This window comes from Neurospora tetraspora (assembly GCF_033439725.1).
Source record: "Neurospora tetraspora strain CBS 560.94 chromosome Unknown B0H65scaffold_3, whole genome shotgun sequence".
NCBI classification, from domain to species: domain Eukaryota; kingdom Fungi; phylum Ascomycota; class Sordariomycetes; order Sordariales; family Sordariaceae; genus Neurospora; species Neurospora tetraspora.
Window position 1 is genome coordinate 4,359,885 of NW_026944385.1, and position 13,584 is coordinate 4,373,468.

At 53.1% G+C, this 13,584-nt stretch overlaps 5 protein-coding genes across 5 annotated transcripts; 2 read left to right on the forward strand and 3 right to left on the reverse strand.

Annotated features, from left to right (window-relative positions):
• Positions 1-2,279: 2,279 nt before the first annotated feature.
• On the reverse strand, positions 2,280-3,516 carry B0H65DRAFT_423166 (uncharacterized protein; the record flags this gene model as incomplete). The annotated part of the gene is made up of 2 exons (XM_062824441.1): positions 2,280-3,164; positions 3,442-3,516. The coding sequence occupies 2 exons, from the start codon at positions 3,514-3,516 to the stop codon at positions 2,280-2,282; spliced, it is 960 nt and encodes a 319-aa protein (XP_062683503.1).
• Positions 3,517-3,525: 9 nt separating this feature from the next.
• Positions 3,526-4,571, forward strand: B0H65DRAFT_175277 (uncharacterized protein). Its single transcript, XM_062821431.1, has 2 exons — positions 3,526-3,844; positions 3,913-4,571. Exons 1-2 carry the CDS (start codon positions 3,627-3,629, stop codon positions 4,124-4,126), a joined length of 432 nt encoding a protein of 143 aa, XP_062683504.1. The 5' UTR covers positions 3,526-3,626; the 3' UTR covers positions 4,127-4,571.
• On the reverse strand, positions 4,519-5,237 carry B0H65DRAFT_548196 (uncharacterized protein; the record flags this gene model as incomplete). The annotated part of the gene is made up of 4 exons (XM_062829565.1): positions 4,519-4,606; positions 4,701-4,731; positions 4,994-5,036; positions 5,205-5,237. 4 exons carry the CDS (start codon positions 5,235-5,237, stop codon positions 4,519-4,521), a joined length of 195 nt encoding a protein of 64 aa, XP_062683505.1.
• Positions 5,238-9,217: 3,980 nt separating this feature from the next.
• B0H65DRAFT_175317 (uncharacterized protein) lies at positions 9,218-10,797 on the forward strand. The gene is made up of 4 exons (XM_062821432.1): positions 9,218-9,610; positions 9,744-9,945; positions 10,016-10,215; positions 10,268-10,797. Exons 1-4 carry the CDS (start codon positions 9,527-9,529, stop codon positions 10,718-10,720), a joined length of 939 nt encoding a protein of 312 aa, XP_062683506.1. The 5' UTR covers positions 9,218-9,526; the 3' UTR covers positions 10,721-10,797.
• A 452-nt stretch (positions 10,798-11,249) lies between these two features.
• Positions 11,250-13,343, reverse strand: B0H65DRAFT_463384 (ribosomal protein L22/L17). Its single transcript, XM_062826701.1, has 3 exons — positions 13,103-13,343; positions 12,006-12,965; positions 11,250-11,782 (listed from the first exon to the last, which is right to left on the reverse strand). The coding sequence occupies exons 1-3, from the start codon at positions 13,140-13,142 to the stop codon at positions 11,643-11,645; spliced, it is 1,140 nt and encodes a 379-aa protein (XP_062683507.1). The 5' UTR covers positions 13,143-13,343; the 3' UTR covers positions 11,250-11,642.
• Between the last annotated feature and the right edge of the window lie 241 nt (positions 13,344-13,584).

Sequence of the window (13,584 nt, forward strand, 5' to 3'; positions counted from 1 at the left end):
CATGGTTTGGGTGGATACACAGTAGATCTGGGGAAGATGGAGAATTTCATGAGGCGAGGGTAGGGCTCAGGGATTCGAACAAATGGAAACAAAGATTGATGCTGCTTGCCCTATCGTTCCTGACTCCATGATTTGCGAGATCTTCCCCAGTATGAAGTACTGTTATCTGCTCGCCATCTTTTCGCTATGGAGAAATGGAGAGAATCTCCATTGATTTCCTCAGGGGTCGATCCGTAACCATGTGGCTGTGAAGCACTGTTAGCCGACCGTAGCCTGTACCGTGTAAGACTCGAATATCAACCCAACTGAATCAGTCTTGAATAACGGATAAGGTTGTCAGTCTAGGCAGCCAGTATCAAACTGGCAATGCTCTGTCGACTTGGGGAAATTTTGTTTCTTGGAACCTCAAAGACAGCTAAATTTGGGCTTGAACGTCGGAGGCGATTTCCCGTTCAAGCATGTGCCAGGGACGGGTTTGGATGCCAGGGAAGACGAAGCAAAGGAAAGACATATTATGTTGATCAACACAAGGCCAACAAATCGGGCATTTGTACGTGTTGATATCTGTTGGATCCCAGATGTGATCGGATCCCAACGGTTATCAAGCGAACCAAGAGAGGCCACTGCTCGGCCGGTAAAGTTGTTTACCTATCGTTGTGGTTCGAGAACGGTGAGCATACCTGACCGACCAGAAATTAAGAACGAATGTGAAAGACGATAGATTTGCGGATACTGTGTGATAAGTCAGCCAGATACAGGAACAGGCTCACACAGAGGGGCGATCCGTTGCACAAAAAGAGTCGAATATCAAAATCCATTGGATGAAGTCGGTTAGCCTCAACCGTCTTGGTGGCCTGGTGGCTTATAGGGGTCCAGGGAAAAGAATCATGAAATGCATCTCGGGCAGCCTGTTGCACCCGCACATTCGCCATGAAATTTTTGTCGTACTCGTTCCTGGCTTCCCATACGACCCCCATTCTTCCTCTTCACAGATGCTTCTTGAGGCTGCGGCAAGCAGTTTGCCCGGCCAGGGGCTACCACCAAGGACTCCTCCTCCTTGGACGACGGACGCAACGCCGATCCCATGACGTCAACATCGGACCAACAGCTGAGTCAACATGGAGGGTAGAATGCTGTTAGAACTGTGAATAGGACCGAGTGACAGCCACGGCAGGAAGAGTGGTGAGGGTTTTCAACAGTACCTAAGAACACCAAGAATGAGAGGAGAAGAGAAAAAAAAAAGAAACACGGCATGATTATCAGACGCAGGGACCCGCTTCGCCGGGCCAAAAATAACGGAGAGCAGGACACCCGGCGCGATGATCTTGCCCGCCTCGGGACCCGTCATGCCCGTGACCGCCCGTGACCGGCCGCACCCCGCCCAATCCGGTCCTCGTCCGCAGGTCCGTCAAACTTCGGTCTCGGCGCCGGATATACGACCCTGCCACTTTGTAAAACACGCAACACCCGGAGGCGGTCCGGTCTTGTTTGTGTACCAAAGCCCAGCCACTCCGGCGATTTGTGTCCCTGATCTTGCCTGCCGCGGGTGTGCCACGCCAGCACGGAAGACTATCACGTTCGGGCTACGGCCTTGATATTGGAGGGCTCGCCAATCCTGCCAATGCACTCGTCAACGCCACACAGGGTTCTGCTTGGCTGACACCTTGGACCGGTGTAAATCGGATTTGCAAACGACATTTGAAATGCATCCTTCTGACAACCTAGTTCCGACAAGCAACACCAACGGATGTTTTCACTCCCATCGCTATATGTTCGCGGACCACTCGGCCACAGACCAAAGAACTTGGTTGGAATGCCTTCCGAACATCATATGTTTCATAGCTCGTCGATCAATTCGTTGTAATGCCACCGCAAGCCCTAAAAGGAAGACAAAGGATTCGGATAAACCTTGGCCGGGGATGTTGATGCCTTGGCCGGGCTGCTTGCTTGTATGACGAGGAAAGCGCACAGTAGTTTGAGTAGGTATCAAACATGCGTGATATATAGGCCGCTCTTATGCACATCCGTCCTAAAGAGACAAAGATGTTGCGAAGAGTTGTCAGAAATTGGGATCCCGCGGTGAGACTCGCCATACTCGGGTGCGGCGGCATGGCTGTACCAATGTGAAGAGTTAGTTGTCGACGATGACGATGTCAATACCCGACTCCCTCAAGCTGGCCGCCAGTCGTAACCAGAGGATGACTTCATGATCGGCCCCCTAAGGATCACAATGTCACGAGTGCCCCCTCGTGCTCTCCAACCCTTCCCTCAGCACCGCATTATCCACGTCCACTCCCACTCCCCGACCCAAAAACAAAAGTCCCCCAAGCAGAACTAGCCACCCACCCACCCTCTTCCACCGCCGCCTGCCTCCCTTCTCTCTCCCTCCTCGCCTCTTCCGCACTCTTATTCCGGAAAGTCCAAGCTCCCGTCCCCGTCGCCGTCGTCACCTCAGCCCTATCCACGCGCAACCAGCCCTGCCATCCTGCTGTTACCGCTACTTGCGCCTGGGCTTGGATCTGAGCCTGAGCCGCCGCCGCCGGTGCTGCTGCTGTCGTGGGGTTGTTGTTGTTGCTGCCTCCAACGACTATAGTCCCCCACCACTCGCGTTCCCGACTTTTGTGCGGTGCGTAAACCATGTACTCCTCTATTCCAGCTAGGTAAGTACTAAGAGGAACGTTTGAGCGGCGAGGAGGACGGAGGATGTGGACGTGGTCTAGATCGGACGGCTCAAGTGGACGGGTACTGGTGTTGGTGCCCGTAGGGGCGCCAGTAGAGGTAGACGAAAACGGAAGCGTCGCGAGCAGCCGCAACGGATCAAAGCGCCCATCAAAGTCAACAATAGCGACAGTCTTGCACTGCGGGGGCGCGATCAAAGTCGCGACTAGGAGGTAGAGCAGTTCATGATGGCGGCCGGTGATGGAGAGAGTGGCGGTTGATGTTGCGCGGAAATGCCGCTGGACTAGCTCGTTGAGGAAGGGGATTGGGAAGTGTCTCGGTTCCGGTTTGATGGAGGAGGCCTTTGTTGTGGTTGTGGGCGCGATCAACTTTTGGGCTTGGGAGGAGGTGGTGGTGACGTCGTGGTCGGGGTCGGTGTCATGGGTGGCATCGTTGAAGTCGGAGTTGGAAAGGGTTGTGAAGTTTGTGCGTAGCGATGTTAGGATCTGGTGATGTGACAATGATCGTTAGCCTTTTCCTTTCGTTTGGGATTGACAAGAAAAAAGAAGATGGGAAGAAACCGTGCCGTCCCGTCCGGACAGCCGGCGGCGGGCTATATATCAACGATAAGGAACAAATGGCACCCTCTCCATCGAGTTCAATGCGTCGTCCTCTCCAACACTCAAACAACGAAGCAGTACAGTGAGCGACAACAGCCCCGCGCGCAAACAATTGAACAGTAGAATCCAGAAATACGACGATCATCAATCAAAGAGCACATACCTCTTCAAGACTCCCCTCCTCAATCTCGCTCAACATCCGCGCCCCAACGGCTGAAGCGACAACAGCCCTCTGCATCGCTCGCGGGTTTACCTCTCAGCTTCTCAAGAACTGTTCTTCCGGTCGTGTCGCATCATCGAAACCCCGAAAAGCTCCGCCGCAAACCTACCCCTCCTTCCGCCACCAGAATGACGCCGCCGTGTCAAAGCTTCAAAGCAAAGGCTCTGCCGCAGCACGTGCAAGTCGGCCCCGATCACCGTGTTCGCAAGACGGAGAACGGTCGGCGGATCGATCTGCTCCGGGATTGCGAGCTCTTCGGGCTGTTGCAGTACGACTGTCAGGTGCGCGATCCGGAGTTGCGGGAGAGCCAGATTGAGTGTTGGCCGGTTCAGCGCTTGTTTCGCAGGTATGTTTGGGTAAATCCCTTTGTCGCAAGAGGGAAAAGTTGTTAACTTTGATGTGTGACCAAAACAGATGCCAGGACAAAAATGGGCCTTTTACGGTTGAGACAACGACTTGGGAGGGCACCGCGGCAGCAGCAGCAGCAGCAGCAGCGTCATCATCGTCATCATCGTTAGCCAAAGCGACATCGGCCACCAGCAACAAAAGTTCATTAGCCGAGCAGGTCGATCATCGCACATGGGGCAGAGAGGACGACAAGGAGGATAGATGGTGGAACAGAAAGTGATCTCTTATATCATGATACCCATCCTTTCATTATTAGTCTTATATGTCCAACGAGGAGGCTCCTGTTCTCGAGCTGATTCCGTTCGTTATCGACAATGGCATTACATCATCCGTCATGTCCTCCCGTCTATAAACTAGCCGACCACCATTTCGGCGTCCCCCTTTAAACCGTTTTATCACAAGGCGGGCAAGGGAAAGTAAGAAATACGTGTCGGTCGGCCTGACTCGATTTGCTGGTCTTGTCTATCCGTCTTCATATGTAGATATACAACAGGCGATGATTCCTTCCCCTCTTCCTCAGGTATCGCTCCAAGCATTGCGTGTCTTCATCTACGCGATCGGTCGAAGTCGTCGTCGTTCTCCATCATCGTCCGCCCAGTGCCGTGGATCGATTTAGGCGCCGATGCGGGCAGCGCGCTCCTCCTCGAGCTTCTTGTAGTAGGCGTCACGAGCGTTGGTGCGAGGCATGTGGTAGCCGTACCTGTGGGCGGAAGGGGTTAGATATCGGTCCAAGGGATTCGAGTTCGTCGGTTCGGGCGCAAGGGCAACTAAGTATTCATCGAGGAATGTCGTACCAGTAGGCGTTGGCCATGACGAAGCCGATACCTGGATAGATAGAAAACAAATGGTCAGCTAACGAGACTCGAGCTTATAGATAGAGATAGGTAGACAAGGAGGTAGCTTCCGGGGAGTCGGTATGGCGGGGTGAGAGCTCTAGACCGTGGGCAATCCTGGCTGGCGCGTAACCATTTCACGGCCCACCGGCCGGCCGAGAAGCTCGAGCTCTGCTCTTCCCATCGCCGTGTCCCGCCTCCCGTCTCGCCCTTCAAAGAAACCACCTCCGTCCGTTCAGGAATTCCAAACTCACCGAGGGAGAGGCCAAGGTCGAGCATGAGGCCCCGGCGGAGCATCTGCAAACCCAAAAAAAAAAAATCACAAAGTCAGCCCCCGAGTCCTTTTGGTCCCAAAAAACACCACAGCTTGTCCAATCGCTGCGTCATTGCGCAATTCCGTCATCCATCCTTGCGTCCAACAGCCATTGAATCGTCCTCCTTGCGCGGGCTCCGGAAATCACGTACACCGGTGATGGGTCTGACAGTGGTGGCGGCCATTTTGACGAGAGTGTTGGTAAAGGGGGGTTGCGAAAGGGCGATCGGTAGCGAGGGTGCGCGGTTTGACGGCTTGGACTCTTCTCAAAATGGAGCTTCAAGATTGTACGAATGGATGACCTGAGGTTCGCTGCACGGGAGCTGCAAGCTTCCAATCACGTGATGACGCAGCTGCTGAAAGGAAGCCCGGGCCCCGGCAACTGCGGGTTTTCGGCAAATCTTGGATCACGGACCGTTTGGAAGTGGGCTTACGTAAGACAGCGTCTGGAGGTAGGTTTTAAGCTTATCGGATTATCGATAAGGTGATAAGCCTTTGTCGCGATGACGTCTTTCTTGACTTTACGGATTCTAGTCAACACTGCTCATCGTGACGGCAAGATGCACCATGTTGAATACTGGCATGTCTTTCTAATAATGTTGAGAGCTTTTTTGTTTAATTTGTCGCCATTGATGTTTGACTTTGACTTACGCTCTCTCCAGGTCTCGGCATCCTTGTATTATGAAGCTTCACCCAGGTCCTTCCAGCTTCCAGGGTCCAGTTTCTTGATGGCGTCCACGTAGCCCATCTATTGTCGAGGGGGCTGTGATTCTCCTCGGATTCAGTGATCAAATACAACTACCCGTTGCCGAACACATACCTTGGAGCTCGGCCAACTTCTTCCATCGGATTATTTATGCCCAAACCTCGTACGACCTATCAGTCATCTGATGTTGAGGCTGAACTTGTGAAACACCTGGACTCTTAAGAGTTGCAAATGGCGGTGTTGCTCAGAAACATACTTTTGTCGGAGATGGGATCGAAATTCGAACCAGAGATCGATGAGGCGGTAAAACGAAGCGGGCACCTGCATGTGCAGTCCGGTAGTAATCAGACCGATGAATGAAGACTTGCGGACTGCGAGACACTCCAAGCTGTATCGTTGTCACGGAGCGACGGCTTCGTAGTTGTTTTTCTCGAGTCACTTGGCTAAAGCAGTTGTTGATATTGTCAGTCAGGTTCACAAATTCTCTTTGGTGATATTGTCTCGAGAAGAGACGCTTTGAGAATCAAACAACAAGACACGATGAATAGCAGAACCTGGAGCCTCAGAATCTGCCCCCGCAAGCGCGAATATTTATCGTATTGTTGTAAACTTAGTTCTTTTTCAAGCTCGTCGTTCTCTTCATGTCATGTTTTGTTGATGTTAAGAGGTGTGTGTAACTGTAAGACCTGCGAAGGTGACTGCAGGGTATTGGTCAGTGCATTACCCCGCAACAGTTTCAGGGCCTTTGATTTCTGCATCACTTCAACAACTCGGAAGTTCATGTCTTTCCTTTGTTGCTGTTCTATTTTTCTTCAACCACCTCTTTGTAGTCCCAAAATTATGAATATTAATCACGACTCACAAACCCCACCGCTTCATCCAATGCCCAAAGTTGAGCACCGATTTGATCTGCAAGGGCATTGATCAGAATGGGGCAAACTGCTTCTCCTGTTTCTTTCTGTAACAGAAAATGTCTTGCCAGGTGCAAGCAGCCCCGTCAGTCACCGAAAAGAGCAAACACGTCAATGCACTCGATCGGTGGTAGAAGCGCCGTTGAAGACTTTGTGGCGTCGGTGTAAAAAGACACGACCTTCTCATGTAGGTTTTGTCTAGAATTGACATTGAGGTCAAGAATGGTCGTCGGGTGCGCCGGAGGATGAGGTGAGCGCTGTTCTCCTTCGGGGCACACGGGGCACACGGGGTCTACGGCCCGGAAGGGAAAGGGTTCCGCCAACGGGCGGATTGGGGTCCGGGGCAGACGAACCACGAACCCTGGGCGTTACAGGCGTGTGATGACGCTCATGAGAACTGTGGGGGCGGCCATGAGGCTATACCCGCAACGGTCAAGCGCTGCTAATCATGAAACATGGCTAGTTGTAAGAATGTCCGGCCCCGCCGTTACATGAAGCGCTCTCCCGCTCTCTGTGGAAGCGCTGGGCTTGTGGGCTCTTTGTGAGGAACACTGGCGTCGGACGGTAAACGACGGGACGGGAAAGCTTCTCGACGATCTCCAAGCTCAGGGAAGCAATTCGTCGCTTGGAGCCGCCAGTGATATCTTGTGCTGGAGGTCTTTTTGTAGCTCACTGCAGGACGCATCGTCACATTCAACCACTGTTGGATGAATGACAGCCGCGAATCCACAGACTAACGGCCAGGGACTGTGTTGTTGAGGATCAGATGAGGTTGCAAAACTCAACCATGCGTAGATCGTCTGATGCGCATGTGGTGAAGGGAGGACTCTATTGGCACGAGTCGGACGATATTGAGATGAGGAAGGGCATATAGGTAGATCGGCTTAAAGAACGTTCAGTTCGAACTCTGTTGACGAGCAGAAGAATAAGAATACTAAGAAACTTTGCGCATCCTGCACGACACTATTGTTTCCATCGTGGAGGATGCGGAGCGAGATCTGGTTAGAGTAACACTTTCCGATCACTCCCATTCTCACTTTCTCACCCTTGCAAAGTAATAACTGGTGGTCTGATACATCTTACACGTACACATTGGTATGTAATACTGTACCGAACAGCCCTTCAGCCCCTCCAAATATGGCAACCATGTCACCCAAGCATAAACGTGGAAACTGGTCGAGTCCCGAAAAACCCAAACACTATATCCAAAACCCGGTCTATAGAACGCGTCTAAAACTGGTACAGGTCAGCCTTAGGTGAGCCATCATTGCAAAGATAGATCTCTGCTACCACGCTGCGATGCAATGGCCGCCATTCCCACCACAAAATGCCAATATGTCAGCGGTATCGTCAATTCCAGGGACTTGAGATGAACTCCATCCTCGAAGCGATCAATCCATCGGCCATGGTTCAAAGCGTCACCAACGTCCGACGGGAGTACCCACCTCCAAAGTCTTGGCAGGGGTTTGCTGCAGAACTGCAGGGATGTGCCCTTGGACCCGCTCACTTTTGTGTGGAGGGGGCTGAGAAAGATTGGAAGGCATGACCATCTTCTCTCTTCAACATCCCTCCATTCCAGGTACCAAAAGTAAAGTTCTCTGTGACGCCCTCCCGTCCCCCCTCACTGCCTTGCTCGTAATCCGCAAGGCACCTTCCAATCCCAGATGGGCCCAGATGAGCGGGAACATTCCAAAGTCCAGATGTGACATTTCATGTGCGCCTTCCTCGAGCATGCTCCTCACTCAGCAGTCTAGGTAAGCCGCAGCATGCCATTGCTCTTGCCAGACGGACACTTGAAGATCGCGGTATTTTGCGCATCACGGGGAACTGAAATGTTTGGATCGGACTCGAGCAATAGGCTTTGCCGTGTTATCCCAGAAATGGCAGGAGTGGCCAGGGTGGATATGGACCAGGCGTGTAAAGTCAGGAAGCCCTGTCACTCGACGGAGAATTAAGAGAAGTGAAAGTGAACTCGAACTCGAGACGGAAGCCACGAGGACTAGCAAGGCCCATCCTACTTACCTATTCATCCTCCCTTGTCGGTATTGTTGAGCTTGGCTCTCTCTTATTATTCGCGCCTTCCCCTCCCTCTCCATATCGAACTGCGATTCCTCTCTTTTTTCGTGATGGCATGAATCTGACCGAGTGATTGCATCGGCACCGACGACGTCGACCGAGAGTTTCCGTCTCTTTCTTTGACCAAGTACACTCGGCGATATCACAAGCAACAACTTCCATTCATTCAACTTTCACTTCATAGTCATTCTCTACAATACCTGATCTTCGATACTGCCGGTGGTGTTCGGACGGGTCCTCCCTCTTCAATAGGTCACAATACCTGGACAATTTCTTTCTCCAAAGATTGTACATTCCTTCACGACTCACGTCATTTCATCTTTTTTCGTCGCGTTTCTCTCCAAGTCCGCCCTGGTTTACGTTTCAGCTTTCTTTCCAACCAAACGGAACTCACTTACCTTCTACCTACCAACAACTTGGCCATCACTTTCGACAAGAGCCGGTGTTTCTCTTGCGCGTTTCGGTCTTCCCGTCTCAAAATCCTCGACAGCTGGGAGAGTCACCCTTGACCTGGCTGTGCCACAATACGAGATTGGTCCTACCTACCCACGGAGCTCACCTTGGAAAGCATCAACAAGGGATTTCGAGAGTCTGCAGTGGCTCAGACAAGCTTCGTCATCGTTTTCACCTCAGATCGTCTTGAGAGAGACACGCTACGGTTGCCGCCATCGCGTGTCGCTTCCGTCTTCACCAGGACCTCATAACGTCTGGCGCCAAACCACCATCGATTTACACCATTTTCACTTTTCCCTTCGACTTCACCCACATCTGATAGATAGCCATGTTGATCCTCAAGACTCTGGCGCTGCTCGCCGCAGCTGTGCTGGTTACTGGACAGTCCGTCGACAGTCTGCCCACGTGTGCTGTAAGTGCTCTCACTCTTAGCTCACCCTGTCACCTAACATCCAAGGGACGCGATGTCCATGTATAAACATGACTGCGCGACTGTCATCACTTTCTGCTCTCCAGCGTCTGAAGCCTCACTGACTGTTTTATAGCAAAATTGCTACTACTCTTCCCGTGATGGATTTGCGCAGTGTACTGGCGCCGATCAGGCTAGCATGGCGTGCCTTTGCCCCAACGCCGACTTTTTCAACGCCGTCCATGACTGTGCGAGTAAGGCTTGCCAGGCTGAGTTTGGCGCGCAAGCCGATGAGTACGCTGGTACTGCTGTAGCCGCAGCTCATGCTGTGTGTGCAAGTAAGTTGAAACAGAACCTGGAATCGCGAAAGAAACAGCTTGGATAGATTGAACTGACATGGTTCAATAGCCGCGACGGTTCCTGCTGCGGCACCGCCCGCAACTTCAGCGGCTCCCGCAAACTCCGATGCTGCGGCACCGCCGGCGAGTACTACGGCACCCGAGACTAGCGCTGCTGCCTCTTCTGTGCCTTCTGCAGTGAGCTCATCTACTGAGCCGACTTCTGTCCCGACGGATGCCGCGGCCACAAGTGCGACGGCTCCGTCAACAGTAAGCTAGTCGAAGTCTTTTCACATCGACAAGAAACTAACCCTTAAACCAGGCCGCCACTTCCACTACTGAGAGTTCCGAATCAGCAACATCAACCGGAGCCGGCGCGATTGTCCCCGTGCCTACTGGAGGCTCCAGCACCTCTTCCGCTTCTGCCCCGGCATCAACCTCCAAGGACAAGGACGAGGATGATGATGCCGCTGGTGGACTCTCGAAAGGTGCTAAAGCCGGCATTGGTGCTGGCATCGGAGTGGGATCCCTGGTCTTGCTTATCACCCTCGCCCTTGTGCTTTTCCGCAAGCGCAGCACGCCGAAAGATCATATCAAGATCTCGGACCCTGTGGCGGGTGGACGCCATTATGCCAGCGATCCGTACAGCCACAACAATTTCTCGAGGGACACAAGCCACGGCGGCATCACCATCATGAGCGAGAACGAGTTGGAGATGAAGAGTCGTAGGTATGAGGACATGCTGCCTAGACAGCAGCCGAGGAACATGGTGTAAACTTGCACTAGCAGTGAAAAAGTGATGTATGGGAGGAGATGTGATTAACAGGATGAGGAAAGACAAAAAGCAAAATCAAAAAGGACAAAACAATACAGCGAGTGTTTTGATCAGCGATGGACAGCGAGCATGTACGCTTACAGGCGACCAAAGATTAGGGGCATATATAGCCGGTCTCTGTATTACCAAAGTCTTGGGCGGTTTGTAGTCGGATGTCGACACACGGACATGTTGCTTGGTTTCTAGCTTGGAATTTCCTGTACATATTTGACAGACTCGCTACTATGAACATGATTATCTGATAACTTGAGGGATATCTTCCAGTTGATCGTAACCTATTTGAAGGCTGACATCGTTCAGTAATTGTGCATTCGAAGCGTGCGAGTAATCAAACCATCAAGAATCAATACATATCCACGCCACTTGCCGTTACAGTCGGGACACGAAGGACTCTCCAGCGTGGGCTCCTGGTAGGGCGCCAGAGTGGCTTGCGTGGTATAGCCATCGGGTACCGGGTTCTCTCGTGACGCATGGATGCAGTCCGGGTGGCTTTCTTGGTATATTGCGATCTATTTTACAAAACGACAGGGTACCGTAGACGAAAGCGAAGAAGGAAGGACTGGAGGCCTCTCTTCTCCTTCCAACCTAACTTGAACTCCTTCCCTTCGCTCCGGCATTGCCTACCTGCCTGTCTGCCTGTCTGTTACTCGTACATACATACAGCCCGTTCGTTCTCAAAAACCCCATTCTTACCAACATCCTCATCTGTCATCATGTGCATGTGACTATCCACTCCTTTCTTTTCCTTGACATGGGACATGGACATTTAGCGAGAGTGGAAAGGTTAAGTAATCTACCAACTGCAGGCCAGCAGCCAGCCGCCACACACATTTACTTTGTGTGTACAGACGGGTCGGAGGCTTTACCAAGAGTAGAACTGGCGCTGAGAAGTAACGGGGCGGTTGGGAAGGTGAACCCAGGGACCCTGGCGGAGCTTCTTGGCGACGCGCTCCTGGTGCTCGCGGATGCGCGTCTTTTCTTCCTTGAGGACGACGGTCATGGCTAGAGGTGGGGGAGAAAGGAAGGTGTTAGTTTTTGGGTTTTGGGTTCGAATTTGTTATTGAGGGGGAAGGGGGGTGGAAGGGGGGAAGGGGGGGAGGGGGAGGAGAAGTTACGGGAGGGGGGGGAGAGAAGGAAAGTCAAGTGAGAGGGGGGGGGGGGGAAGGAAAGTCAAGGAAGCAGGGGGGAAGGGAGGAAGAAGGGAAAAAAAAAGCATTGGACTCACTAGTAGTAGGCTTGTTCATCTTGAACACCCTGCCTCTGGCACGATAATCGATCTCAACACCTCTGATGAAACCCTTGTTGACGAAAGTCTCGGCAACATAGATGCGCGTCGGGTCGCGGATCTCCATGTGCTTGCCGTCCTTGGTCTGGATCTTGACGGGCTCCTGAACTTCGGCGCCAGTCTCCTTCTGGGCGGCAGCAGCAGCCTTGCCCAAGCCCATACCGCGCGTGACAATGGCTTGCGCCTCGGCCCTGAGCAGCTCGTTCTTGACCTCCTTGGCCATCTTCTTCTTGCTGAACTGCATCTGCACCAGCGCCTCCGACACCGTCTTGCCGCGGATCTGACGCGACAGGTGCACCAGCTTCTTGACCGAGGTCGGCAGGTAGCCCGTCTTGTACACCAGCTTGCGCTCCGTGCGCGCGATGCGTTCCGCCTTGGGCTCGACGCTCCACGGGTCCGTGCCCCGCTGCAGCTTGCGGATCACCATCTTGCGCTCCCACCGCACGCGCGAGCGCGGGTCCGGGTCGACGACGCGCACCAAATGGTCCTTTTTCAGAGAGATGCCCGTCGCCGTCTGGTCCTTGGCTTGCGCTGCGGCAAGTTTCTTCTCGGCGCTGGCGGTCGCCCAGTCCTTGTACTTGTCCTGCTCGGCGGCCAGGCCATCGGCTTCTGATGAAGGGGTGGTGTCGGCGAAGATGGAGTCGCCTTCGAGACGGCCGCGGACGCGCGAGATGATCTCTTCCTGGGTGGGCTTCCTGGTGCGAGCGAGCTCGGTCTGCTTGAGGTCCTCCTTGACCTTCTTACGCTCTTCCATCTTCTGCTTGCCCCAGCCGAAGAGACTCCATTGTTGGGAGGGGGTGGTGTGGATAGATCGGGTGTTGATGGTGGTAGGGCCGGCGGCGGTGATGGAGAGGGATTGGAGAGCCGGGACGAGGGCGTTGGCAGAGGAGGGGGAGGCTGCTGTTTATGTTGCAAGGCAGGGAGCCTGAGTGTTAGTCTTTGAATTTATTTGGATTTATTGGACATGGCGACGACGACGATGATGAACATGATAAAGAAAACGCAATGGTGGGGGAGGAGGGGTGGTGGTGGCTAACCGCTCTTCAGGAGCCGCCTGGACGGCACATTGAGACTCATGGTGCCGATGTGGATGGCATTGGCAATCGGGCCTCTCTCTCTAAACAGAAAGACGGAGCTCGGATCGGGGGGACGCGACGAACGACGGACGGGCTGGACGGTAGTGGTCGGCCGGACTGGACTCGCTGCAGTGAGAAAGTGGAAACAAAATTCTCGACGGCAAGTTCCGCTTTCCGCGTTTCTGCGGCCAACGACAACGGCTTCTGACCGAACGGCAGCGCTTGCAGCAGTGAAGGGAGGCCCCACATTTAAGGCCCAGAAGGACCAACCCCAAGTCTTGGCAATTGTGAGGATCGAACTTCAACTCGACATCTAACTTCCAACTTCAACTTGTTCATGCCTGCCCTGGACCTCCCATCAACCTTCCTTACCTATCACCATACGGACAATGGTATCTTATCATCGTGACATTCTCAGTACCTTGTTTACTTTTTTTTCTCGA

Coding starts and splice junctions, on each gene's coding strand:
- B0H65DRAFT_175277 (XM_062821431.1), top strand. CDS start 3,627: ATGACGCCGCCGTGTCAAAGCTTCAAAGCAAAGGCTCTGCCGCAGCAC. Junction 3,845..3,912: donor GTTCAGCGCTTGTTTCGCAG/GTATGTTTGGGT, acceptor TGACCAAAACAG/ATGCCAGGACAAAAATGGGC.
- B0H65DRAFT_175317 (XM_062821432.1), top strand. CDS start 9,527: ATGTTGATCCTCAAGACTCTGGCGCTGCTCGCCGCAGCTGTGCTGGTT. Junction 9,611..9,743: donor ACAGTCTGCCCACGTGTGCT/GTAAGTGCTCTC, acceptor ACTGTTTTATAG/CAAAATTGCTACTACTCTTC. Junction 10,216..10,267: donor GTGCGACGGCTCCGTCAACA/GTAAGCTAGTCG, acceptor CCCTTAAACCAG/GCCGCCACTTCCACTACTGA.
- B0H65DRAFT_463384 (XM_062826701.1), bottom strand. CDS start 13,142: ATGAGTCTCAATGTGCCGTCCAGGCGGCTCCTGAAGAGCG. Junction 12,966..13,102: donor CAGGCGGCTCCTGAAGAGCG/GTTAGCCACCAC, acceptor CAACATAAACAG/CAGCCTCCCCCTCCTCTGCC. Junction 11,783..12,005: donor GATGAACAAGCCTACTACTA/GTGAGTCCAATG, acceptor CCCCACCTCTAG/CCATGACCGTCGTCCTCAAG.